The sequence below is a fragment of the Carcharodon carcharias genome, chromosome 7 (genome assembly GCF_017639515.1).
Source record: "Carcharodon carcharias isolate sCarCar2 chromosome 7, sCarCar2.pri, whole genome shotgun sequence".
NCBI lineage: Eukaryota > Metazoa > Chordata > Chondrichthyes > Lamniformes > Lamnidae > Carcharodon > Carcharodon carcharias.
The window spans coordinates 101,701,995-101,727,087 of NC_054473.1; the positions used below are offsets into that span (position 1 = coordinate 101,701,995).

At 48.5% G+C, this 25,093-nt stretch overlaps 1 protein-coding gene across 1 annotated transcript in view; it reads right to left on the reverse strand.

Annotated features, from left to right (window-relative positions):
• Window positions 1-712: 712 nt before the first annotated feature.
• LOC121280506 (glutathione S-transferase A-like) overlaps window positions 713-25,093 on the reverse strand; it is a 113,640-nt gene continuing 89,259 nt past the window's right edge. Inside the window, exons 5-6 of the mRNA XM_041192570.1 lie at window positions 4,970-5,058; window positions 713-1,040 (exon numbers count right to left, since the gene is read on the reverse strand). Of these exons, the coding sequence (XP_041048504.1) occupies window positions 908-1,040; window positions 4,970-5,058 (222 nt within the window). The 3' untranslated portion in view covers window positions 713-907. The remainder of the gene's footprint in view (window positions 1,041-4,969; window positions 5,059-25,093) is intronic.

Genomic DNA, 25,093 nt, shown 5'->3' on the forward strand with positions numbered 1-25,093 from the left:
AGAGGAGAGCTGGGCAAACCTGCAAAGTGCATCCACAAGCTGGTGAGGTGCATAATGCTCTCGGTTATTATGGCTTTGCTAGCAGTTGGTCAGACACATTTAATCATCACTAACAGAAAGTGATGAGACTGTTGGGATTCTCAAAGTTAGAAAAACAGTATCATGGTGGAGAATTCTACAGAAGAGTATTGGGGTACCAGAACAGTACATTCCAGTGACCTTCTGGAGGTAATGATTAACAGCCTCTATTATTTTATAAGAATGATGTGCCTTACTGTGTGAACTATTAACACTCCTGACAGTGATTGTGTATGTGTTGGGAAATTGTGTTCATGTGGTTTGAGTCTCTTTCATTCTTGCCTCTCAACATGAGATAATAAAGGGACAGAAAAAAATCAAACAGTAGAACTGCAAGACAGGAAGCCAGTGAAGGAGTATACCATTCATGTAAGGAGGGTCGCAGGTCTGTAAAAACCTACCTTTAGACAAGTGGGTGAATTTCCATTGAGTTCTCCAGCTGGTTCCCCATAACTTCAGCAGAACCTCATAGTCCTAGAAAAAGCATTGATGTTGGCTCTCTGGGATTTGCAGTTACAAGAGTGAAGGAGGAAAACTCTTCTTTAGTGTCGGATCATTTATTTTCATATAAATTCCCATTTCTTTGTGCAATATTCATACTGCGATACCCACACATTAAAATGAACACAGTTCATTCATATAGTATGTATTTAATAAAACATATAATACCAACATTAAACATGGCATCAAGTTAGTATTTAAACTCTCTATAAAACAGCATATATTCCATCAGAAGTGTCTTACTGGTATGGTGAATACACTAGACTGTACAGAATGTGTTATCGGAAGTGAATCAAGGCAGAGAACAAGACAGCTGTGGATGGCAAGTTCAGACCTCTTTCAGGGGGTCCATGGTTGGAGGAGTCTCCTTCCAGAGAGGGGGCCAGGTAGCCTGGATACTAGGTCGCTCCTTCACTCGATTGTAATAATCTAGCAGACAGGGATATCTTTTCTGCGACAGTCTACAATCCAAATAAAGGATATGTTATTAGAACTTTAGCATTGCAGGATTTCAATCAAGTTATCTGGCCTCCAGGAGTAAAACATTCAGTCCCTTTAGTTTGTTCATTTTGTACCCATTCACTGAACTTCACTCATCCTACACTGCATTAGGGCTTGGTCTCTGGTTTCCCTCCTCATTGGGAGTGAACAACAGATTGAAAGTAGCAGCTACTCTGACAGAATTTGCCCGGTCATCTCTCATACCAACACGGCAGTGGGGGTGGGGGAGGCAGGGAGGGGTAGAAGAGGGGGTGGTGGGGGGCAGAGAGTGAAAGGTCGCAAAGTGAATACAGGAGTCACAACAACAAGTATAAAAAACACCAGCATTTATGTAGTGCCTTCATCATAGTAAAATGTCCCAAGGCACTTTACAGCACTGTTTTCAAACAAAATTTGACACTGAGCCACGTAAGGGAGTAGAAGGACAGATGAACTAAAATTTAGACAAAAAGGTAGGATTTAAGGAGCGTCATAAAGGGGGTAGAGAGGGTTGGGGAGGGAATTCCAGAGCTTAGGGGTTAGGCAACTGATGGCATAGCCACTAATATCAGAGCAATTAAAACTGAAAATGCACAAGAGGCCAGAATTGGATGAGCACAGATGCCTCAGAAAGATGTAGGGCTGGAGGAGATTACAGAAAGAGGGAGGGCCAAAGCCACAAGACAAGAATAAGAATTTTAAAATTGAGGCAGTAAAAGACCAGGAGCCAGTGTAGGTCAGTGATCACAGGAATAATGAAGGAATAGGACTTGGTACAAATACAAGCAGAAGAGGAACTGAAGCCCACAGAGCAGGTGGGGGAAAGATGGAAGATTGACCAGGGGAGCATTAGAATAGTCAAGCCTAGAGGTAACAAGGCTGTAGATGAGGATTTAAGCAGTAGATCAGCTGAGGTAGGAGTGGAGCCAGGGGAAGATATTGAAGTAGAAGTACGCAGTTTTAGTAATGGTGTGGATATGTGGTCAGAAGTTCAGCTTGAGGTTAAATACAACACGAAGATTGCACATAGTCTGGTTCAGCCACAGTTACCAGAGAGAGGGATGGAGTCGGTGGCCAGGGCACAGATATTGTGGCAGGGGCTAAAGGCAAGGTGAAGAGGCTGCAGTGGTGGTGGGAGAGGTAGGGGACATGGTACAGTAGATAATGGTACAGGCCCAGGTTAACAATTAGAAGTTGCACGTAATATACCAGAACTAAGTAGCAGTCATGTGAGGGCAGACACAGTGGTACTGACACACAAGACAATGCATGAATAATAATGTAGCTGTTTACAAATTAGTACCTCTTGCTAACCAGCCTGTAGTTGTTGCTGATCTGGGATCCAATAGATTGTAAGGTAGCTGGTGCTGACGGAATTGTTACAAACATTAAAACATAATCATCTTATAAAGACCAAACTGTCTCCTTTAATTCAAGGTAAAAGTGAGTATTTTGGAGAAGGGGGAATATGACCTCCTACGATATCTGGACAGTGGACATTTGGAAGCACCGAGGTCTCAGTCAGTCAGGAAGATCTGAAGACGGAGACTAGTAACAGGTGCTACTAAACCAGGCAGAGGAAAAGGAGTGTTTTTGAGTTAGCACCAAGCAGAGTGCTGGTGAGGAAGGATCCCCTGTTCAAAGAAACTAGGCTTGTCTCAAGGAGTCGCCAGAGGGTGTCTTGCAAACAGAAATCAATTCAATTATGCTCATAAGATTAAGTGAGGGGGACTTTGTTTAAAAGGGCACTGGAAGATTCACCCTGGTTGGGCAGGGAGATGAGATCCTGTTAAAGCCGGGAGGATTTTGGGAATGAAACACGAGACTACATTTCTACTGGGTGCAGTATAATGTTTACACATGACATGGGGTTTTTGGTTGTGTTAAGAAGTTAATGGGAAATATCTTTTCTGTAGATTAGTGGATTGGTTACCTACTGAGCAATGTTCATTCAATGTTGCTTTTAGTTTGTTTGTTACAGTAAAAGTCTTAAAACATGAAATCTTGTTGATTCTTTGCACTGGTTACTGGTAACTTGATATCTTTTTTTAAAAAGTTATTGATCTCCAGAGGGATCATAACAGGACCCAATGGACAGGTGTAAACCAGCTAGAATCCAATGGTCTGGGGCAATCCTGCCGGGCTAGTCTGTCGTTACCCTGATTCCTTTCTCTCCCTAGCTCCAGATCACCAGGTATGCACTAAGTGCTAAGTTCTAATGGCCCCAGTACAGATTCTTGTGGAACGTCATTGGTGACTCCTTTGATTTTTCAATACAACTTTATCAACCACCATTTGCTATCATTGGTTTGGCCAATCATCAGAAGTTTGCCTCAAATCTCAACACTAAAGTCATGGATGACGAGTCAGAAACCTTTCTAAGATCTAAACGTAACACATTCACAACATAATGGCACAGGCAACCCAATGTTGCCTCTTCAAAGATCAGCAGCAGATCTGTTCAGGAAGTTCACTTGCCCATAATCCATGCTGATTTTCTCACACCATCCGATCCCCACCTGAGGGTTCATTAACCCCCTCACCATCCCACTGTAGGGGATTCATTACTCACCCCACCATCCCATTGTACCTGGAGCTTCATTACCCTCACTCAATGGGGAGAATGTGGGGCCGGGGGAGGGGGGGGGGGGGGGGGCGGTGGGGGGCATTGATTGGGTGTGTGTGGGGTCAAGGACCTTTATGTTTTTATTTTAACTGGGACAAAGTCCCACTGCACTAAAGTGGGCCTTTTAAACAACCCGCCTCCACACCCATCAGCCCCTGTGGCTGCCTCCTTTCCCAGGTTGGCTGGCCCAACTCCAGCCCACACTTGCCCCTGGCAATGAGGATCATGCCTTTGTGGGCACATCCTCCCGAGGCAGGTGGAGCATGCTAGAAATTTTCCCAACTCCTGCTACCCAACTCAGTCATGAAAATCCGGGCCTTAAATTCAACTTATTAATAAATCTAATAAAATTCTGGTCTCATTAATAATGATCATGAAACCATTGGATTGTCATAAAAACCCATTTGGTTTGCTAATGTCCTTCAGGGAAGGAAATCTGCCGTCCTTACCCGGTCTGGCTCATATGCAACTCCAGACCCGCAGCAATGTGGTTAACTCTTAACTGCCCTCTGAAATGGCCTAGCACACCACTCAGTTGAAGGCAGCTCACCTGTTCAAGGGGTAATTAGTGGTGGGCAATAAATGCTGGCGTTGCCAGCAACGCTCTCATCACAAGAACAAAAAAAATTAAACCTCTCAACATCCATCGCAATCTGGGAGGAGTTCACTGAACATAATCCAACAATCAGCGAGATATGTCCCAAAAACATGTTTCTTTTAACTTCACTATGATTATCGCTTCATGAATCTATGCAATCTATTAAATAACTATTTGGGAAGTTAATGGAGAACCTAGCAGAATTACTCCAATTATTTGTGCGTCAGCAGTAATGCATCCAAATTCTCAGAAAGCTCAGGGTAAAGTTGTGTGATGCTGTTAATGCAGAAAACAACACAGAGGAAAAGCTCATCTTGTTGAAAGCATCCTCAGTACATGCTCTAAAAAAACCCAAGATCAGTTGGACTTTGAAATTGACATTGGTTTCAGGTATTTATTGAATTCAAATTCCACCATCTGCCTGTGGTGGGATTCAAACCCGGGTCCCCAGAGCATTACCCTGGGTCTCTGGATTATTAGTCCAGTGACACCAGTGGCATTGTGGTGTTGTCACTGGACTAGTAACCCAGAGACCCAGGATAATGCTCTGGGGACCCGGGTTTGAATCCCACCACAGGCAGATGGTGGAATTTGAATTCAATAAATACCTGAAACCAATGTCAATTATTTGCAGCAGTTTCTATAGAGATATTTTATATTTAACAATGCAGCAATTAGTAACTCACCCAAATCGGACACAGAGGGCCAGATGTGGGAACAGGACGACATCAGCCATGGTGAAGTTCTTCCCTGCTATATATGATTGTGGTGGCATCTGAAAACAGGAGAAAGGAGAGATTAGAGCTGCATATTGACGTAAAATAGCAAAGAGATGACAGCATACAAGTTTGTGAAAGGGCATCGTCGATGGTCCAATGCCCTTCCTTCATTGGGAGCTATTGCTTCCCTTCCTCATTCCCACACAAGCTATTCGAGCATCAACTCTCTCTAACACGCAGCTACAATACCAAACACTGACCTCCACCAGTCCTTTACCAGCTACAGTATCAAACACTGACCTCCACCAGTCCTTTACCAGCTACAGTATCAAACACTGACCTCCACCGGTCCTGTACCAGCTACAATACCAAACACTGACCTCCACCGGTCCTGTACCAGCTACAATATCAAACACTGACCTCCACCGGTCCTGTACCGGGATTGGTTAGTCTCACTCCAGCTCCTCCAGCTGAGTGAAATGGGATTGGTCAGTCTCAGTCCAGTTCCTCCAGACTGTGTGAAACTGGATTGGTCAGTTTCAGTCCAGGTCCTCCAGACTGTGTGAAATGGAATTGGTCAGTCTCAGTCCAGAACCTCCAGACTGTGTGACTGGGACTGGTCAGTCTCAGTCCAGTTAATCCAGGTTGTGTGAATGGGATTGGTCAGTCTCAGTCCAGTTACTCCAGGTTGTGTGAATGGGATTGGTCAGTCTCAGTCAGGTACTCCAGGCTGTGTGAAATGGGATTCGTCAGCTGTCAGGTCATCTGGACTGTGTGAAATGGGATAGGTCAGTCTCAGTCCAGCTCTCCTGGACAGTGTGAAATGGGATTGGTCAGTCTCAGTCCAGCTCTCCTGGACAGTGTGAAGTGGGATTGGTCAGTCTCAGTCAGGACCTCCAGGCTATGTGAAATGGGATTGGTCAGTCTCAGTCAGGACGTCCAGACTGTGTGAAATGGGATTGGTCAGTTTTAGCCCAGTTCCTCCAGGCTGTGTGAAATGGGATTGGTCAGTCTCAGTCCAGTTCCTCCAGACTGTGTGAAACTGGATTGGTCAGTTTCAGTCCAGGTCCTCCAGACTGTGTGAAATGGAATTGGTCAGTCTCAGTCCAGCTCTCCTGGACAGTGTGAAGTGGGATTGGTCAGTCTCAGTCAGGACCTCCAGGCGCTGTGAAATGGGATTGGTCAGTCTCAGTCAGGACGTCCAGACTGTGTGAAATGGGATTGGTCAGTTTCAGCCCAGTTCCTCCAGGCTGTGTGAAATGCGATTGATCAGTCTCCGTAAAGTTCGTCCAGAATGTGTGAAATGGGATTGGTCAGTCTCAGTCCAGTTCCTCCAGACTGTGTAAAATGTGATTGGTACGTCACAGTCCAGCTCCCCTGGACTGTGTGAAGTGGGACTGGTCAGTCTCAGTCAGGTCATCTGGACTGTGTGAAATGGGATTGGTCAGTCTCAGTCCAGCTCTCCTGGACAGTGTGAAGTGGGATTGGTCAGTCTCAGTCAGGACCTCCAGGCTATGTGAAATGGGATTGGTCAGTCTCAGTCAGGACGTCCAGACTGTGTGAAATGGGATTGGTCATTCTGTCATGTCATACAGACTGTGTGAAATGGGATTGGTCAGTCTCAGTCCAGCTCCCCTGGACTGTGTGAAGTGGGATTGGTCAGTCTTAATCAGGACCTCCACACTGTGTGAAATGGGATTGTTAAGTCTCAGTCCAGTTCCTCCAGACTGTGTGAAATGGGATTGGTCAGTTTCACTCCAGTTCCCCCAGAATGTGTGAAATGGGGTTGGTTAGACTCAGTCCAGTTCCTCGAGACTGTGTGAAATGGGATTGGTCAGTCTCAGTCCAGCTCCCCTGGACTGTGTGAAATGGGATTGGTCAGTCTCAGCCCAGCTCCCCTGGACTGTGTGAAGTGGGATTGGTCAGTCTCAGTCAGGACCTCCAGACTGTGTGAAATGGGATTGGTCAGTTTCATTCCAGTTCCTCCAGAATGTGTGAAATGGGATTGGTCAGTCTCACTCCAGTTCATCAGACTGAGTGAAATGGGTTTGTTTAGTCTCAGTCCAATTCATCCAGAATGTGTGAAATGGGATTGGTCCATCTCAGTCCAGTTCGTGCAGAATGTGTGAAACTGGATTGGTCTGTTTCAGTCCAGGACATTTAGACTGTGTGAAATGGGGTTGGTCAGTCTCAGTCCAGTTCCTCCAGGCTGTGTAAATAGGATTGGTTAGTCTCAGTCCATTTGCTCCAGAATGTGTGAAATGAGATTGGTCAGTCTCAGTCCAGCTCCACCAGACTGTGTGACTGGGATTGGTCAGTCTCAATTACGTTCCTCCAAAATGTGTGAAATGAGATTGGTCAGTCTCAATGCAGTTCCTCCTGCTGCATGAAATAGGATTTGTCAATCTCACTCCACTTCCTCCAGAATGTGTGAAATGGGATTGGTCAGTCTCAGTCCAGTTTTTCCAGACTGTGTAAAATGGGATTGGTCAGTCTCAGTCCAGTTCCTCCGGACTGTGTGAATGGGATTAGTCAGGCTCACTCCAGCTCCTCAAGCTGTGTGAAATGGGATTGGTCAGTCTCCTTCCAGTTCCTCCAGACTGCGTGAAACTGGATTGGTCAGTCTCACTCCAGATCCTCCAGACTATGTGAAATGGGATTGGTCAGTCTCAGTCCTGTTACTCCAGACTGTGTGAAATTGGATTGGTCATTCTCAGTTCAGGTCCTCTAGACTGTGTGACTGGGATTGGTCAGTCTCAGTCCAGCTCCCCTGGACAGTGTGAAGTGGGATTGGTCAGTCTCAGTCAGGACGTTCAGACTGTGTGAAACAGGAATAGCCAGTCTCAGTCCAGGCCCTCCAGAATGTGTGAAATGGGATGGGTCAGACATAGTCTAGTTCCTCCAGAATGTGTGAAATGGGATTGCTCAGTCTGACTCCAGCTCCTCCAGCTGTGAGAAACGGGATTGGTCAGTCTCAGTCAGGACGTCCAGACTGTGTGAAATGGGATTGGTCAGTTTCAGCCCAGTTCCTCCAGGCTGTGTGAAATGCGATTGATCAGTCTCCGTAAAGTTCGTCCAGAATGTGTGAAATGGGATTGGTCAGTCTCAGTCCAGATTCTCTGAACTGGGTGAATGGGATTGGTCAGTTTCACTCCAGATCCTCCAGCTATGTGAAATGGCATTGGTCAGTTTCAGTCCAGTTCCTCCAGAATGTGTAAAATGGTGTTGGTCAGTCTCAGTCCAGTTCTTCCAGTCTGTGTGAAATGGGATTGGTCAGTCTCAGTCCAGTTTCTCCAGACTGCGTGAATGGCATTAGACTGTCTCATTCCAGCTCCTCCGGACTGCATGAATGGGATTGGTCAGTCTCACTCCAGTTCCTCCAGCTGTGTGAAATGGGATTGGTCAGTCTCAGTCCAGTTCCTCCAGGATATGTGAAATGGGATTGGTCAGTCTCAGTGCAGTACCTCCAGCTACGTGAAATAGGATTGGTCAGACTCAGTCTAGCTCCTCTGGAATGTGTAAAATTGTGTTGGTCAGTCTCAGTCCAGTTCTACCAGTATGTGTGAAAAGGGATGGTCAGTCACAGTCCAGTTCCTCCAACTGCGTGAATGGCATTAGACAGTCTCACTCCAGCTCCTCCAGCTGTGTGAAATGGGATTTGTCAGTCTCACTCCAGTTCCTCCAGAATTTGTGAAATGGGATTCGTGAGTCTCAGTCCAGGCCCTCCAGAATGTGTGACATGGGATTGGTCAATCTCAGTCCAGTTCCTCCAGACTGTGTAACTGGGATTAGTCAGTCTCAGTCCAGTTCCTCCAGGCTGTGTGAATGGGATTGGACAGTCTCAGTCCAGTTCCTCCAGGCTGTGTGAATGGGATTGGGCAGTCTCAGTCCAGTTCCTCTGGACTGCGTGAATGGGATTGATCAGTCTCACTCCAGTTCCTCCAGGTTGTGTGAAACGGGATTGGTCAGTGTCAGTCCAGATCCTCCAGGATGTGTGAAATGGGTTTGTTCAGTCTCAGTGCAGTTCCTCCTGCTGCATGAAATAGGATTGGTCAGTCTCAGTCCAGTTCCTCCAGAATGTGTGAAATGGGATGGGTCAGACAGTCCAGTTCCTCCAGAGTGTGTGAAATGGGAATGGTCAGTCTCAGTCTAATTCCTCTGGAATGTGTAAAATGGTGTTGGTTAGTCCCTGTACAGGTCCTCAAGACTGTGAGACTGGGATTGGTCAGTTTCAATCCAGTTCCTCCAGCTGTGTGAAATGGGATTGGTCAGTCTCAGTACAGGTCCTCCAGACTGTGTGACTGGGATTGGTCAGTGTCACTGCATTTCCTCCAGGCTATGGAAATGGGATTGGTCAGTCTCACTCCAGTTCCTCCAGGCTGTGTGAAACGGGATTGGTCAGTGTCAGTCCAGTTCCTCCAGGATGTGTGAAATGGGTTTGGTCAGTCTGAATGCAGTTCCTCCTGCTGCATGAAATAGGATTGGTCAGTCTCAGTCCAGTTCCTCCAGAATGTGTGAAATGGGATGGGTCAGACACAGTCTAGTTCCACCAGAATGTGTGAAATGGAATTGGTCAGTCTCACTCCAGCTCCTCCAGGATGTGTGAAATGAGATTGGTCAGTCTCAGTCCAGATGCTCTGAACTGGGTGAATGGGATTGGTCAGTTTCACTCCAGCTCCTCCAGCTGTGTGAAATGGCATTGGTCAGTCTCAGTCCAGTTCCTCCGGAATGTGTAAAATGGTGTTGGTCAGTCTCAGTCCAGTTCTTCCAGTCTGTGTGAAATGGGATTGGTCAGTCTCAGTCCAGTTCCTCCAGATTGCGTAAATGGCATTAGACCGTCTCACTCCAGCTCCTCCGGACTGCATGAATGGGATTGGTCAGTCTCACTCCAGCTCCTCCAGCTGAGTGAAATGGGATTGGTCAGTGTCAGTCCAGTTCCTCCAGGATATGTGAAATGGGATTCGTGAGTCTCAGTCCAGGCCCTCCAGAATGTGTGAAATGGGATTGGTCAATCTCAGTCCAGTTCCTCCAGACTGTGTAACTGGGATTGGTCAGTCTCAGTCCAGTTCCTCCAGGCTGTGTGAATGGGATTGGGCAGTCTCAGTCCAGTTCCTCTGGACTGCGTGAATGAGATTGGTCAGTCTCACTCCAGTTCCTCCAGGGTGTGTGAAACGGGATTGGTCAGTGTCAGTCCAGTTCCTCCAGGATGTGTGAAATGGGTTTGGTCAGTCTCAGTGCAGTTCCTCCTGCTGCATGAAATAGGATTGGTCAGTCTCAGTCCAGTTCCTCCAGAATGTGTGAAATGGGATGGGTCAGACACAGTCTAGTTCCTCCAGAATGTGTGAAATGGGATTGGTCAGTCTCAGTCCAGTTCCTCCAGGATGTGTGAAATGAGATTGGTCAGTCTCAGTCCAGTTCTTCCAGTCTGTGTAAAATGGGATTGGTCAGTCTCAGTCCAGTTCCTCCAGACTGCGTGAATGGCATTAGACCGTCTCACTCCAGCTCCTCCGGACTGCATGAATGGGATTGGTCAGTCTCACTCCAGCTCCTCCAGCTGTTGAAATGGGATTGGTCAGTCTCACTCCAGTTCCTCCAGGCTGTGTGAAACGGGATTGGTCAGTGTCAGTCCAGTTCCTCCAGGATGTGTGAAATGGGTTTGGTCAGTCTCAATGCAGTTCCTCCTGCTGCATGAAATAGGATTGGTCAGTCTCAGTCCAGTTCCTCCAGAATGTGTGAAATGGGATGGGTCAGACACAGTCTAGTTCCACCAGAATGTGTGAAATGGAATTGGTCAGTCTCACTCCAGCTCCTCCAGGATGTGTGAAATGAGATTGGTCAGTCTCAGTCCAGATGCTCTGAACTGGGTGAATGGGATTGGTCAGTTTCACTCCAGCTCCTCCAGCTGTGTGAAATGGCATTGGTCAGTCTCAGTCCAGTTCCTCCGGAATGTGTAAAATGGTGTTGGTCAGTCTCAGTCCAGTTCTTCCAGTCTGTGTGAAATGGGATTGGTCAGTCTCAGTCCAGTTCCTCCAGATTGCGTAAATGGCATTAGACCGTCTCACTCCAGCTCCTCCGGACTGCATGAATGGGATTGGTCAGTCTCACTCCAGCTCCTCCAGCTGAGTGAAATGGGATTGGTCAGTGTCAGTCCAGTTCCTCCAGGATATGTGAAATGGGATTCGTGAGTCTCAGTCCAGGCCCTCCAGAATGTGTGAAATGGGATTGGTCAATCTCAGTCCAGTTCCTCCAGACTGTGTAACTGGGATTGGTCAGTCTCAGTCCAGTTCCTCCAGGCTGTGTGAATGGGATTGGGCAGTCTCAGTCCAGTTCCTCTGGACTGCGTGAATGAGATTGGTCAGTCTCACTCCAGTTCCTCCAGGGTGTGTGAAACGGGATTGGTCAGTGTCAGTCCAGTTCCTCCAGGATGTGTGAAATGGGTTTGGTCAGTCTCAGTGCAGTTCCTCCTGCTGCATGAAATAGGATTGGTCAGTCTCAGTCCAGTTCCTCCAGAATGTGTGAAATGGGATGGGTCAGACACAGTCTAGTTCCTCCAGAATGTGTGAAATGGGATTGGTCAGTCTCAGTCCAGTTCCTCCAGGATGTGTGAAATGAGATTGGTCAGTCTCAGTCCAGTTCTTCCAGTCTGTGTAAAATGGGATTGGTCAGTCTCAGTCCAGTTCCTCCAGACTGCGTGAATGGCATTAGACCGTCTCACTCCAGCTCCTCCGGACTGCATGAATGGGATTGGTCAGTCTCACTCCAGCTCCTCCAGCTGTTGAAATGGGATTGGTCAGTCTCACTCCAGTTCCTCCAGGCTGTGTGAAACGGGATTGGTCAGTGTCAGTCCAGTTCCTCCAGGATGTGTGAAATGGGTTTGGTCAGTCTCAATGCAGTTCCTCCTGCTGCATGAAATAGGATTGGTCAGTCTCAGTCCAGTTCCTCCAGAATGTGTGAAATGGGATGGGTCAGACACAGTCTAGTTCCACCAGAATGTGTGAAATGGAATTGGTCAGTCTCACTCCAGCTCCTCCAGGATGTGTGAAATGAGATTGGTCAGTCTCAGTCCAGATGCTCTGAACTGGGTGAATGGGATTGGTCAGTTTCACTCCAGCTCCTCCAGCTGTGTGAAATGGCATTGGTCAGTCTCAGTCCAGTTCCTCCGGAATGTGTAAAATGGTGTTGGTCAGTCTCAGTCCAGTTCTTCCAGTCTGTGTGAAATGGGATTGGTCAGTCTCAGTCCAGTTCCTCCAGACTGCGTGATTGGTATTAGACTGTCTCACTCCAGCTCCTCCGGACTGCATGAATGGGATTGGTCAGTCTCACTCCAGCTCCTCCAGCTGTGTGAAATGGGATTGGTCAGTCTCAGTCCAGTTCCTCCAGGATATGTGAAATGGGATTGGTCAGTCTCAGTGCAGTACCTCCAGCTACATGAAATAGGATTGGTCAGACTCAGTCTAGTTCCACTGGAATGTGTAAAATTGTGTTGGTCAGTCTCAGTCCAGTTCTTCCAGTATGTGTGAAATGGGATGGTCAGTCTCAGTCCAGTTCCTCCAACTGCGTGAATGGCATTAGACAGTCTCACTCCAGCTCCTCCAGCTGTGTGAAATGGGATTTGTCAGTCTCACTCCAGTTCCTCCAGAATTTGTGAAATGAGATTCGTCTCAGTCCAGGCCCTCCAGAATGTGAAATGGGATTGGTCAATCTCAGTCCAGTTCCTCCAGACTGTGTAACTGGGATTGGTCAGTCTCAGTCCAGTTCCTCCAGGCTGTGTGAATGGGATTGGACAGTCTCAGTCCAGTTCCTCTGGACTGCGTGAATGGGATTGGTCAGTCTCACTCCAGCTCCTCCAGCTGTGTGAAATGGGATTTGTCAGTCTCACTCCAGTTCCTCCAGAATTTGTGAAATGGGATTCGTGAGTCTCAGTCCAGGCCCTCCAGAATGTGTGAAATGGGATTGGTCAATCTCAGTCCAGTTCCTCCAGACTGTGTAACTGGGATTGGTCAGTCTCAGTCCAGTTCCTCCAGGCTGTGTGAATGGGATTGGACAGTCTCAGTCCAGTTCCTCTGGACTGCGTGAATGGGATTGGTCGGTCTCACTCCAGCTCCTCCAGCTGTGTGAAATGGGATTTGTCAGTCTCACTCCAGTTCCTCCAGAATTTGTGAAATGGGATTCGTGAGTCTCAGTCCAGGCCCTCCAGAAAGTGTGAAATGGGATTACTCAATCTCAGTCCAGTTCCTCCAGACTGTGTAACTGGGATTGGTCAGTCTCAGTCCAGTTCCTCCAGGCTGTGTGAATGGGATTGGGCAGTCTCAGTCCAGTTCCTCTGGACTGTGTGAATGGGATTGGGCAGTCTCAGTGCAGTTCCTCCAGGCTGTGTGAATGGGATTGGGCAGTCTCAGTCCAGTTCCTCTGGACTGCGTGAATGGGATTGGTCAGTCTCACTCCAGTTCCTCCAGGCTGTGTGAAACGGGATTGGTCAGTGTCAGTCCAGTTCCTCCAGGATGTGTGAAATGGGTTTGGTCAGTCTCAGTGCAGTTCCTCCTGCTGCAAGAAATAGGATTGGTCAGTCTCAGTCCAGTTCCTCCAGAATGTGTGAAATGGGATGGGTCAGACACAGTCTAGTTCCTCCAGAATGTGTGAAATGGGATTGGTCAGTCTCACTCCAGCTCCTCCAGCTGTGTGAAATGGGATTGGTCAGTCTCAGGCCAGTTCCTCCAGGATGTGCGAAATGAGATTGGTCAGTCTCAGTCCAGATGCTCTGAAATGGGTGAATGGGATTGGTCAGTTTAACTCCAGCTCCTCCAGCTGTGTGAAATGGCATTGGTCAGTCTCAGTCAAGTTCCTCCAGAATGTTTAAAATCGTGTTGGTCAGTCTCAGTCCAGTTCTTCCAGTCTGTGTAAAATTGGATCGGTCAGTCTCAGTCCAGTTCCTCCAAACTGCGTGAATGGCATTAGACTGTCTCACTCCAGCTCCTCCGGACTGCATGAATGGGATTGGTCAGTCTCACTCCAGCTCCTCCAGCTGTGTGAAATGGGATTGGTCAGACTCAGTCCAGTTCCTCTGGAATGTGTAAAATTGTGTTGGTCAGTCTCAGTCCAGTTCTTCCAGTATGTGTGAAATGGGATGGTCAGTCTCAGTCCAGTTCCTCCAACTGCGTGAATGGCATTAGACAGTCTCACTACAGCTCATCCAGCTGTGTGAAATGGGATTTGTCAGTCTCACTCCAGTTCCTCCAGAATTTGTGAAATGGGATTCGTTAGTCTCAGTCCAGGCCCTCCAGAATGTGAAATGGGATTGGTCAATCTTAGTCCAGTTCCTCCAGACTGTGTAACTGGGATTGGTCAGTCTCAGTCCAGTTCCTCTGGACTGCGTGAATGGGATTGGTCAGTCTCACTCCAGCTCTTCCAGCTTTGTAAAATGGGATTTGTCAGTCTCACTCCAGTTCCTCCAGAAGTTGTGAAATGGGATACGTGAGTCTCAGTGCAGTTCCTCCTGCTGCATGAAATAGGATTGGTCAGTCTCAGTCCAGTTCCTCCAGAATGTGTGAAATGGGATGGGTCAGACACAGTCTAGTTCCTCCAGAATGTGTGAAATGGGGTTGGTCAGTCTCAGTCCAGTTCCTCCAGTATGTGTGAAATGGGATGGTCAGTCTCAGTCCAGTTCCTCCTACTGCGTGAATGGCATTAGACAGTCTCACTACTGCTCATCCAGCTGTGTGAAATGGGATTTGTCAGTCTCACTCCAGTTCCTCCAGAATTTGTGAAATGGGATTCGTTAGTCTCAGTCCAGGCCCTCCAGAATGTGAAATGGGATTGGTCAATCTTAGTCCAGTTCCTCCAGACTGTGTAACTGGGATTGGTCAGTCTCAGTCCAGTTCCTCTGGACTGCGTGAATGGGATTGGTCAGTCTCACTCCAGCTCTTCCAGCTTTGTAAAATGGGATTTGTCAGTCTCACTCCAGTTCCTCCAGAAGTTGTGAAATGGGATACGTGAGTCTCAGTGCAGTTCCTCCTGCTGCATGAAATAGGATTGGTCAGTCTCAGTCCAGTTCCTCCAGAATGTGTGAAATGGGATGGGTCAGACACAGTCTAGTTCCTCCAGAATGTGTGAAATGGGGTTGGTCAGTCTCAGTCCAGTTCCTCCAGACGATATGAAACTGGATTGGTCAGTCTCACTCCAGGTTTCCCGCTGTGTGAAATGGGATTGGTCAGTCTCAGTCCAGTTCCTCCAGGGTATGGAAATGGGATTAGTCAGTCTCAGTCCAGGTCCCGCAGACCATTTGAAATGGGATAGGTCAGTCTCAGTCCAGTTCCTCCAGGGTGTGTGAAATGGGATTGGTCAGTCTCAGTGCAATTCCTCCAGCTGTGTGAAATAGGATTGGTCAGTCCCAGTCTAGTTCCTCTACAATATGTAAAATGGTGTTGGTCAGTCCCAGTAAAGGTCCTCCAGCCGTGTGAAATGGGATTGGTCAATCTCAGCCCAGTTCCTCCAGACTGTGTAACTGGGATTAGTCTGTCTCAGTCCAGTTCCTCCAGGCTCTGTGAATGGGATTGGGCAGTCTCAGTCCAGTTCCTCTGGACTACGTGAATGGGATTGGTCAGTCTCACTCCAGTTCCTCCAGGCTGTGTGAAACGGGATTGGTCAGTGTCAGTCCAGTTCCTCCAGGATGTGTGAAATGGGTTTGGTCAGTCTCAGTGCAGTTCCTCCTGCTGCATGAAATAGGACTGGTCAGTCTCAGTCCAGTTCCTCCAGAATGTGTGAAATGGGATGGGTCAGACACAGTCTAGTTCCTCCAGAATGTGTGAAATGGGATTGGTTAGTCTCACGCCAGCTCCTCCAGCTGTGTGAAATGGGATTGGTCAGTTTCAGTCCAGTTCCTCCAGGATGTGTGAAATGAGATTGGTTAGTCTCAGTCCAGATGCTCTGAACTGGGTGAATGGGATTGGTCAGTTTCACTCCAGCTCCTCCAGCTGTGTGAAATGGCATTGGTCAGTCTCAGTCCAGTTCCTCCGGAATGTGTAAAATGGTGTTGGTCAGTCTCAGTCCAGTTCTTCCAGTCTGTGTGAAATGGGATTGGTCAGTCTCAGTCCAGTTCCTCCAGATTGCGTAAATGGCATTAGACCGTCTCACTCCAGCTCCTCCGGACTGCATGAATGGGATTGGTCAGTCTCACTCCAGCTCCTCCAGCTGAGTGAAATGGGATTGGTCAGTGTCAGTCCAGTTCCTCCAGGATATGTGAAATGGGATTCGTGAGTCTCAGTCCAGGCCCTCCAGAATGTGTGAAATGGGATTGGTCAATCTCAGTCCAGTTCCTCCAGACTGTGTAACTGGGATTGGTCAGTCTCAGTCCAGTTCCTCCAGGCTGTGTGAATGGGATTGGGCAGTCTCAGTCCAGTTCCTCTGGACTGCGTGAATGAGATTGGTCAGTCTCACTCCAGTTCCTCCAGGGTGTGTGAAACGGGATTGGTCAGTGTCAGTCCAGTTCCTCCAGGATGTGTGAAATGGGTTTGGTCAGTCTCAGTGCAGTTCCTCCTGCTGCATGAAATAGGATTGGTCAGTCTCAGTCCAGTTCCTCCAGAATGTGTGAAATGGGATGGGTCAGACACAGTCTAGTTCCTCCAGAATGTGTGAAATGGGATTGGTCAGTCTCAGTCCAGTTCCTCCAGGATGTGTGAAATGAGATTGGTCAGTCTCAGTCCAGTTCTTCCAGTCTGTGTAAAATGGGATTGGTCAGTCTCAGTCCAGTTCCTCCAGACTGCGTGAATGGCATTAGACCGTCTCACTCCAGCTCCTCCGGACTGCATGAATGGGATTGGTCAGTCTCACTCCAGCTCCTCCAGCTGTTGAAATGGGATTGGTCAGTCTCACTCCAGTTCCTCCAGGCTGTGTGAAACGGGATTGGTCAGTGTCAGTCCAGTTCCTCCAGGATGTGTGAAATGGGTTTGGTCAGTCTCAATGCAGTTCCTCCTGCTGCATGAAATAGGATTGGTCAGTCTCAGTCCAGTTCCTCCAGAATGTGTGAAATGGGATGGGTCAGACACAGTCTAGTTCCACCAGAATGTGTGAAATGGAATTGGTCAGTCTCACTCCAGCTCCTCCAGGATGTGTGAAATGAGATTGGTCAGTCTCAGTCCAGATGCTCTGAACTGGGTGAATGGGATTGGTCAGTTTCACTCCAGCTCCTCCAGCTGTGTGAAATGGCATTGGTCAGTCTCAGTCCAGTTCCTCCGGAATGTGTAAAATGGTGTTGGTCAGTCTCAGTCCAGTTCTTCCAGTCTGTGTGAAATGGGATTGGTCAGTCTCAGTCCAGTTCCTCCAGATTGCGTAAATGGCATTAGACCGTCTCACTCCAGCTCCTCCGGACTGCATGAATGGGATTGGTCAGTCTCACTCCAGCTCCTCCAGCTGAGTGAAATGGGATTGGTCAGTGTCAGTCCAGTTCCTCCAGGATATGTGAAATGGGATTCGTGAGTCTCAGTCCAGGCCCTCCAGAATGTGTGAAATGGGATTGGTCAATCTCAGTCCAGTTCCTCCAGACTGTGTAACTGGGATTGGTCAGTCTCAGTCCAGTTCCTCCAGGCTGTGTGAATGGGATTGGGCAGTCTCAGTCCAGTTCCTCTGGACTGCGTGAATGAGATTGGTCAGTCTCACTCCAGTTCCTCCAGGGTGTGTGAAACGGGATTGGTCAGTGTCAGTCCAGTTCCTCCAGGATGTGTGAAATGGGTTTGGTCAGTCTCAGTGCAGTTCCTCCTGCTGCATGAAATAGGATTGGTCAGTCTCAGTCCAGTTCCTCCAGAATGTGTGAAATGGGATGGGTCAGACACAGTCTAGTTCCTCCAGAATGTGTGAAATGGGATTGGTCAGTCTCAGTCCAGTTCCTCCAGGATGTGTGAAATGAGATTGGTCAGTCTCAGTCCAGTTCTTCCAGTCTGTGTAAAATGGGATTGGTCAGTCTCAGTCCAGTTCCTCCAGACTGCGTGAATGGCATTAGACCGTCTCACTCCAGCTCCTCCGGACTGCATGAATGGGATTGGTCAGTCTCACTCCAGCTCCTCCAGCTGTTGAAATGGGATTGGTCAGTCTCACTCCAGTTCCTCCAGGCTGTGTGAAACGGGATTGGTCAGTGTCAGTCCAGTTCCTCCAGGATGTGTGAAATGGGTTTGGTCAGTCTCAATGCAGTTCCTCCTGCTGCATGAAATAGGATTGGTCAGTCTCAGTCCAGTTCCTCCAGAATGTGTGAAATGGGATGGGTCAGACACAGTCTAGTTCCACCAGAATGTGTGAAATGGAATTGGTCAGTCTCACTCCAGCTCCTCCAGGATGTGTGAAATGAGATTGGTCAGTCTCAGTCCAGATGCTCTGAACTGGGTGAATGGGATTGGTCAGTTTCACTCCAGCTCCTCCAGCTGTGTGAAATGGCATTGGTCAGTCTCAGTCCAGTTCCTCCGGAATGTGTAAAATGGTGTTGGTCAGTCTCAGTCCAGTTCTTCCAGTCTGTGTGAAATGGGATTGGTCAGTCTCAGTCCAGTTCCTCCAGACTGCGTGATTGGTATTAGACTGTCTCACTCCAGCTCCTCCGGACTGCATGAATGGGATTGGTCAGTCTCACTCCAGCTCCTCCAGCTGTGTGAAATGGGATTGGTCAGTCTCAGTCCAGTTCCTCCAGGATATGTGAAATGGGATTGGTCAGTCTCAGTGCAGTACCTCCAGCTACATGAAATAGGATTGGTCAGACTCAGTCTAGTTCCACTGGAATGTGTAAAATTGTGTTGGTCAGTCTCAGTCCAGTTCTTCCAGTATGTGTGAAATGGGATGGTCAGTCTCAGTCCAGTTCCTCCAACTGCGTGAATGGCATTAGACAGTCTCACTCCAGCTCCTCCAGCTGTGTGAAATGGGATTTGTCAGTCTCACTCCAGTTCCTCCAGAATTTGTGAAATGAGATTCGTCTCAGTCCAGGCCCTCCAGAATGTGAAATGGGATTGGTCAATCTCAGTCCAGTTCCTCCAGACTGTGTAACTGGGATTGGTCAGTCTCAGTCCAGTTCCTCCAGGCTGTGTGAATGGGATTGGACAGTCTCAGTCCAGTTCCTCTGGACTGCGTGAATGGGATTGGTCAGTCTCACTCCAGCTCCTCCAGCTGTGTGAAATGGGATTTGTCAGTCTCACTCCAGTTCCTCCAGAATTTGTGAAATGGGATTCGTGAGTCTCAGTCCAGGCCCTCCAGAATGTGTGAAATGGGATTGGTCAATCTCAGTCCAGTTCCTCCAGACTGTGTAACTGGGATTGGTCAGTCTCAGTCCAGTTCCTCCAGGCTGTGTGAATGGGATTGGACAGTCTCAGTCCAGTTCCTCTGGACTGCGTGAATGGGATTGGTCGGTCTCACTCCAGCTCCTCCAGCTGTGTGAAATGGGATTTGTCAGTCTCACTCCAGTTCCTCCAGAATTTGTGAAATGGGATTCGTGAGTCTCAGTCCAGGCCCTCCAGAAAGTGTGAAATGGGATTACTCAATCTCAGTCCAGTTCCTCCAGACTGTGTAACTGGGATTGGTCAGTCTCAGTCCAGTTCCTCCAGGCTGTGTGAATGGGATTGGGCAGTCTCAGTCCAGTTCCTCTGGACTGTGTGAATGGGATTGGGCAGTCTCAGTGCAGTTCCTCCAGGCTGTGTGAATGGGATTGGGCAGTCTCAGTCCAGTTCCTCTGGACTGCGTGAATGGGATTGGTCAGTCTCACTCCAGTTCCTCCAGGCTGTGTGAAACGGGATTGGTCAGTGTCAGTCCAGTTCCTCCAGGATGTGTGAAATGGGTTTGGTCAGTCTCAGTGCAGTTCCTCCTGCTGCAAGAAATAGGATTGGTCAGTCTCAGTCCAGTTCCTCCAGAATGTGTGAAATGGGATGGGTCAGACACAGTCTAGTTCCTCCAGAATGTGTGAAATGGGATTGGTCAGTCTCACTCCAGCTCCTCCAGCTGTGTGAAATGGGATTGGTCAGTCTCAGGCCAGTTCCTCCAGGATGTGCGAAATGAGATTGGTCAGTCTCAGTCCAGATGCTCTGAAATGGGTGAATGGGATTGGTCAGTTTAACTCCAGCTCCTCCAGCTGTGTGAAATGGCATTGGTCAGTCTCAGTCAAGTTCCTCCAGAATGTTTAAAATCGTGTTGGTCAGTCTCAGTCCAGTTCTTCCAGTCTGTGTAAAATTGGATCGGTCAGTCTCAGTCCAGTTCCTCCAAACTGCGTGAATGGCATTAGACTGTCTCACTCCAGCTCCTCCGGACTGCATGAATGGGATTGGTCAGTCTCACTCCAGCTCCTCCAGCTGTGTGAAATGGGATTGGTCAGACTCAGTCCAGTTCCTCTGGAATGTGTAAAATTGTGTTGGTCAGTCTCAGTCCAGTTCTTCCAGTATGTGTGAAATGGGATGGTCAGTCTCAGTCCAGTTCCTCCAACTGCGTGAATGGCATTAGACAGTCTCACTACAGCTCATCCAGCTGTGTGAAATGGGATTTGTCAGTCTCACTCCAGTTCCTCCAGAATTTGTGAAATGGGATTCGTTAGTCTCAGTCCAGGCCCTCCAGAATGTGAAATGGGATTGGTCAATCTTAGTCCAGTTCCTCCAGACTGTGTAACTGGGATTGGTCAGTCTCAGTCCAGTTCCTCTGGACTGCGTGAATGGGATTGGTCAGTCTCACTCCAGCTCTTCCAGCTTTGTAAAATGGGATTTGTCAGTCTCACTCCAGTTCCTCCAGAAGTTGTGAAATGGGATACGTGAGTCTCAGTGCAGTTCCTCCTGCTGCATGAAATAGGATTGGTCAGTCTCAGTCCAGTTCCTCCAGAATGTGTGAAATGGGATGGGTCAGACACAGTCTAGTTCCTCCAGAATGTGTGAAATGGGGTTGGTCAGTCTCAGTCCAGTTCCTCCAGTATGTGTGAAATGGGATGGTCAGTCTCAGTCCAGTTCCTCCTACTGCGTGAATGGCATTAGACAGTCTCACTACTGCTCATCCAGCTGTGTGAAATGGGATTTGTCAGTCTCACTCCAGTTCCTCCAGAATTTGTGAAATGGGATTCGTTAGTCTCAGTCCAGGCCCTCCAGAATGTGAAATGGGATTGGTCAATCTTAGTCCAGTTCCTCCAGACTGTGTAACTGGGATTGGTCAGTCTCAGTCCAGTTCCTCTGGACTGCGTGAATGGGATTGGTCAGTCTCACTCCAGCTCTTCCAGCTTTGTAAAATGGGATTTGTCAGTCTCACTCCAGTTCCTCCAGAAGTTGTGAAATGGGATACGTGAGTCTCAGTGCAGTTCCTCCTGCTGCATGAAATAGGATTGGTCAGTCTCAGTCCAGTTCCTCCAGAATGTGTGAAATGGGATGGGTCAGACACAGTCTAGTTCCTCCAGAATGTGTGAAATGGGGTTGGTCAGTCTCAGTCCAGTTCCTCCAGACGATATGAAACTGGATTGGTCAGTCTCACTCCAGGTTTCCCGCTGTGTGAAATGGGATTGGTCAGTCTCAGTCCAGTTCCTCCAGGGTATGGAAATGGGATTAGTCAGTCTCAGTCCAGGTCCCGCAGACCATTTGAAATGGGATAGGTCAGTCTCAGTCCAGTTCCTCCAGGGTGTGTGAAATGGGATTGGTCAGTCTCAGTGCAATTCCTCCAGCTGTGTGAAATAGGATTGGTCAGTCCCAGTCTAGTTCCTCTACAATATGTAAAATGGTGTTGGTCAGTCCCAGTAAAGGTCCTCCAGCCGTGTGAAATGGGATTGGTCAATCTCAGCCCAGTTCCTCCAGACTGTGTAACTGGGATTAGTCTGTCTCAGTCCAGTTCCTCCAGGCTCTGTGAATGGGATTGGGCAGTCTCAGTCCAGTTCCTCTGGACTACGTGAATGGGATTGGTCAGTCTCACTCCAGTTCCTCCAGGCTGTGTGAAACGGGATTGGTCAGTGTCAGTCCAGTTCCTCCAGGATGTGTGAAATGGGTTTGGTCAGTCTCAGTGCAGTTCCTCCTGCTGCATGAAATAGGACTGGTCAGTCTCAGTCCAGTTCCTCCAGAATGTGTGAAATGGGATGGGTCAGACACAGTCTAGTTCCTCCAGAATGTGTGAAATGGGATTGGTTAGTCTCACGCCAGCTCCTCCAGCTGTGTGAAATGGGATTGGTCAGTTTCAGTCCAGTTCCTCCAGGATGTGTGAAATGAGATTGGTTAGTCTCAGTCCAGATGCTCTGAACTGGGTGAATGGGATTGGTCAGTTTCACTCCAGCTCCTCCAGCTGTGTGAAATGGCATTGGTCAGTCTCAGTCCAGTTCCTCCGGAATGTGTAAAATGGTGTTGGTCAGTCTCAGTCCAGTTCTTCCAGTCTGTGTGAAATGGGATTGGTCAGTCTCAGTCCAGTTCCTCCAGATTGCGTAAATGGCATTAGACCGTCTCACTCCAGCTCCTCCGGACTGCATGAATGGGATTGGTCAGTCTCACTCCAGCTCCTCCAGCTGAGTGAAATGGGATTGGTCAGTGTCAGTCCAGTTCCTCCAGGATATGTGAAATGGGATTCGTGAGTCTCAGTCCAGGCCCTCCAGAATGTGTGAAATGGGATTGGTCAATCTCAGTCCAGTTCCTCCAGACTGTGTAACTGGGATTGGTCAGTCTCAGTCCAGTTCCTCCAGGCTGTGTGAATGGGATTGGGCAGTCTCAGTCCAGTTCCTCTGGACTGCGTGAATGAGATTGGTCAGTCTCACTCCAGTTCCTCCAGGGTGTGTGAAACGGGATTGGTCAGTGTCAGTCCAGTTCCTCCAGGATGTGTGAAATGGGTTTGGTCAGTCTCAGTGCAGTTCCTCCTGCTGCATGAAATAGGATTGGTCAGTCTCAGTCCAGTTCCTCCAGAATGTGTGAAATGGGATGGGTCAGACACAGTCTAGTTCCTCCAGAATGTGTGAAATGGGATTGGTCAGTCTCAGTCCAGTTCCTCCAGGATGTGTGAAATGAGATTGGTCAGTCTCAGTCCAGTTCTTCCAGTCTGTGTAAAATGGGATTGGTCAGTCTCAGTCCAGTTCCTCCAGACTGCGTGAATGGCATTAGACCGTCTCACTCCAGCTCCTCCGGACTGCATGAATGGGATTGGTCAGTCTCACTCCAGCTCCTCCAGCTGTTGAAATGGGATTGGTCAGTCTCACTCCAGTTCCTCCAGGCTGTGTGAAACGGGATTGGTCAGTGTCAGTCCAGTTCCTCCAGGATGTGTGAAATGGGTTTGGTCAGTCTCAATGCAGTTCCTCCTGCTGCATGAAATAGGATTGGTCAGTCTCAGTCCAGTTCCTCCAGAATGTGTGAAATGGGATGGGTCAGACACAGTCTAGTTCCACCAGAATGTGTGAAATGGAATTGGTCAGTCTCACTCCAGCTCCTCCAGGATGTGTGAAATGAGATTGGTCAGTCTCAGTCCAGATGCTCTGAACTGGGTGAATGGGATTGGTCAGTTTCACTCCAGCTCCTCCAGCTGTGTGAAATGGCATTGGTCAGTCTCAGTCCAGTTCCTCCGGAATGTGTAAAATGGTGTTGGTCAGTCTCAGTCCAGTTCTTCCAGTCTGTGTGAAATGGGATTGGTCAGTCTCAGTCCAGTTCCTCCAGATTGCGTAAATGGCATTAGACCGTCTCACTCCAGCTCCTCCGGACTGCATGAATGGGATTGGTCAGTCTCACTCCAGCTCCTCCAGCTGAGTGAAATGGGATTGGTCAGTGTCAGTCCAGTTCCTCCAGGATATGTGAAATGGGATTCGTGAGTCTCAGTCCAGGCCCTCCAGAATGTGTGAAATGGGATTGGTCAATCTCAGTCCAGTTCCTCCAGACTGTGTAACTGGGATTGGTCAGTCTCAGTCCAGTTCCTCCAGGCTGTGTGAATGGGATTGGGCAGTCTCAGTCCAGTTCCTCTGGACTGCGTGAATGAGATTGGTCAGTCTCACTCCAGTTCCTCCAGGGTGTGTGAAACGGGATTGGTCAGTGTCAGTCCAGTTCCTCCAGGATGTGTGAAATGGGTTTGGTCAGTCTCAGTGCAGTTCCTCCTGCTGCATGAAATAGGATTGGTCAGTCTCAGTCCAGTTCCTCCAGAATGTGTGAAATGGGATGGGTCAGACACAGTCTAGTTCCTCCAGAATGTGTGAAATGGGATTGGTCAGTCTCAGTCCAGTTCCTCCAGGATGTGTGAAATGAGATTGGTCAGTCTCAGTCCAGTTCTTCCAGTCTGTGTAAAATGGGATTGGTCAGTCTCAGTCCAGTTCCTCCAGACTGCGTGAATGGCATTAGACCGTCTCACTCCAGCTCCTCCGGACTGCATGAATGGGATTGGTCAGTCTCACTCCAGCTCCTCCAGCTGTTGAAATGGGATTGGTCAGTCTCACTCCAGTTCCTCCAGGCTGTGTGAAACGGGATTGGTCAGTGTCAGTCCAGTTCCTCCAGGATGTGTGAAATGGGTTTGGTCAGTCTCAATGCAGTTCCTCCTGCTGCATGAAATAGGATTGGTCAGTCTCAGTCCAGTTCCTCCAGAATGTGTGAAATGGGATGGGTCAGACACAGTCTAGTTCCACCAGAATGTGTGAAATGGAATTGGTCAGTCTCACTCCAGCTCCTCCAGGATGTGTGAAATGAGATTGGTCAGTCTCAGTCCAGATGCTCTGAACTGGGTGAATGGGATTGGTCAGTTTCACTCCAGCTCCTCCAGCTGTGTGAAATGGCATTGGTCAGTCTCAGTCCAGTTCCTCCGGAATGTGTAAAATGGTGTTGGTCAGTCTCAGTCCAGTTCTTCCAGTCTGTGTGAAATGGGATTGGTCAGTCTCAGTCCAGTTCCTCCAGACTGCGTGATTGGTATTAGACTGTCTCACTCCAGCTCCTCCGGACTGCATGAATGGGATTGGTCAGTCTCACTCCAGCTCCTCCAGCTGTGTGAAATGGGATTGGTCAGTCTCAGTCCAGTTCCTCCAGGATATGTGAAATGGGATTGGTCAGTCTCAGTGCAGTACCTCCAGCTACATGAAATAGGATTGGTCAGACTCAGTCTAGTTCCACTGGAATGTGTAAAATTGTGTTGGTCAGTCTCAGTCCAGTTCTTCCAGTATGTGTG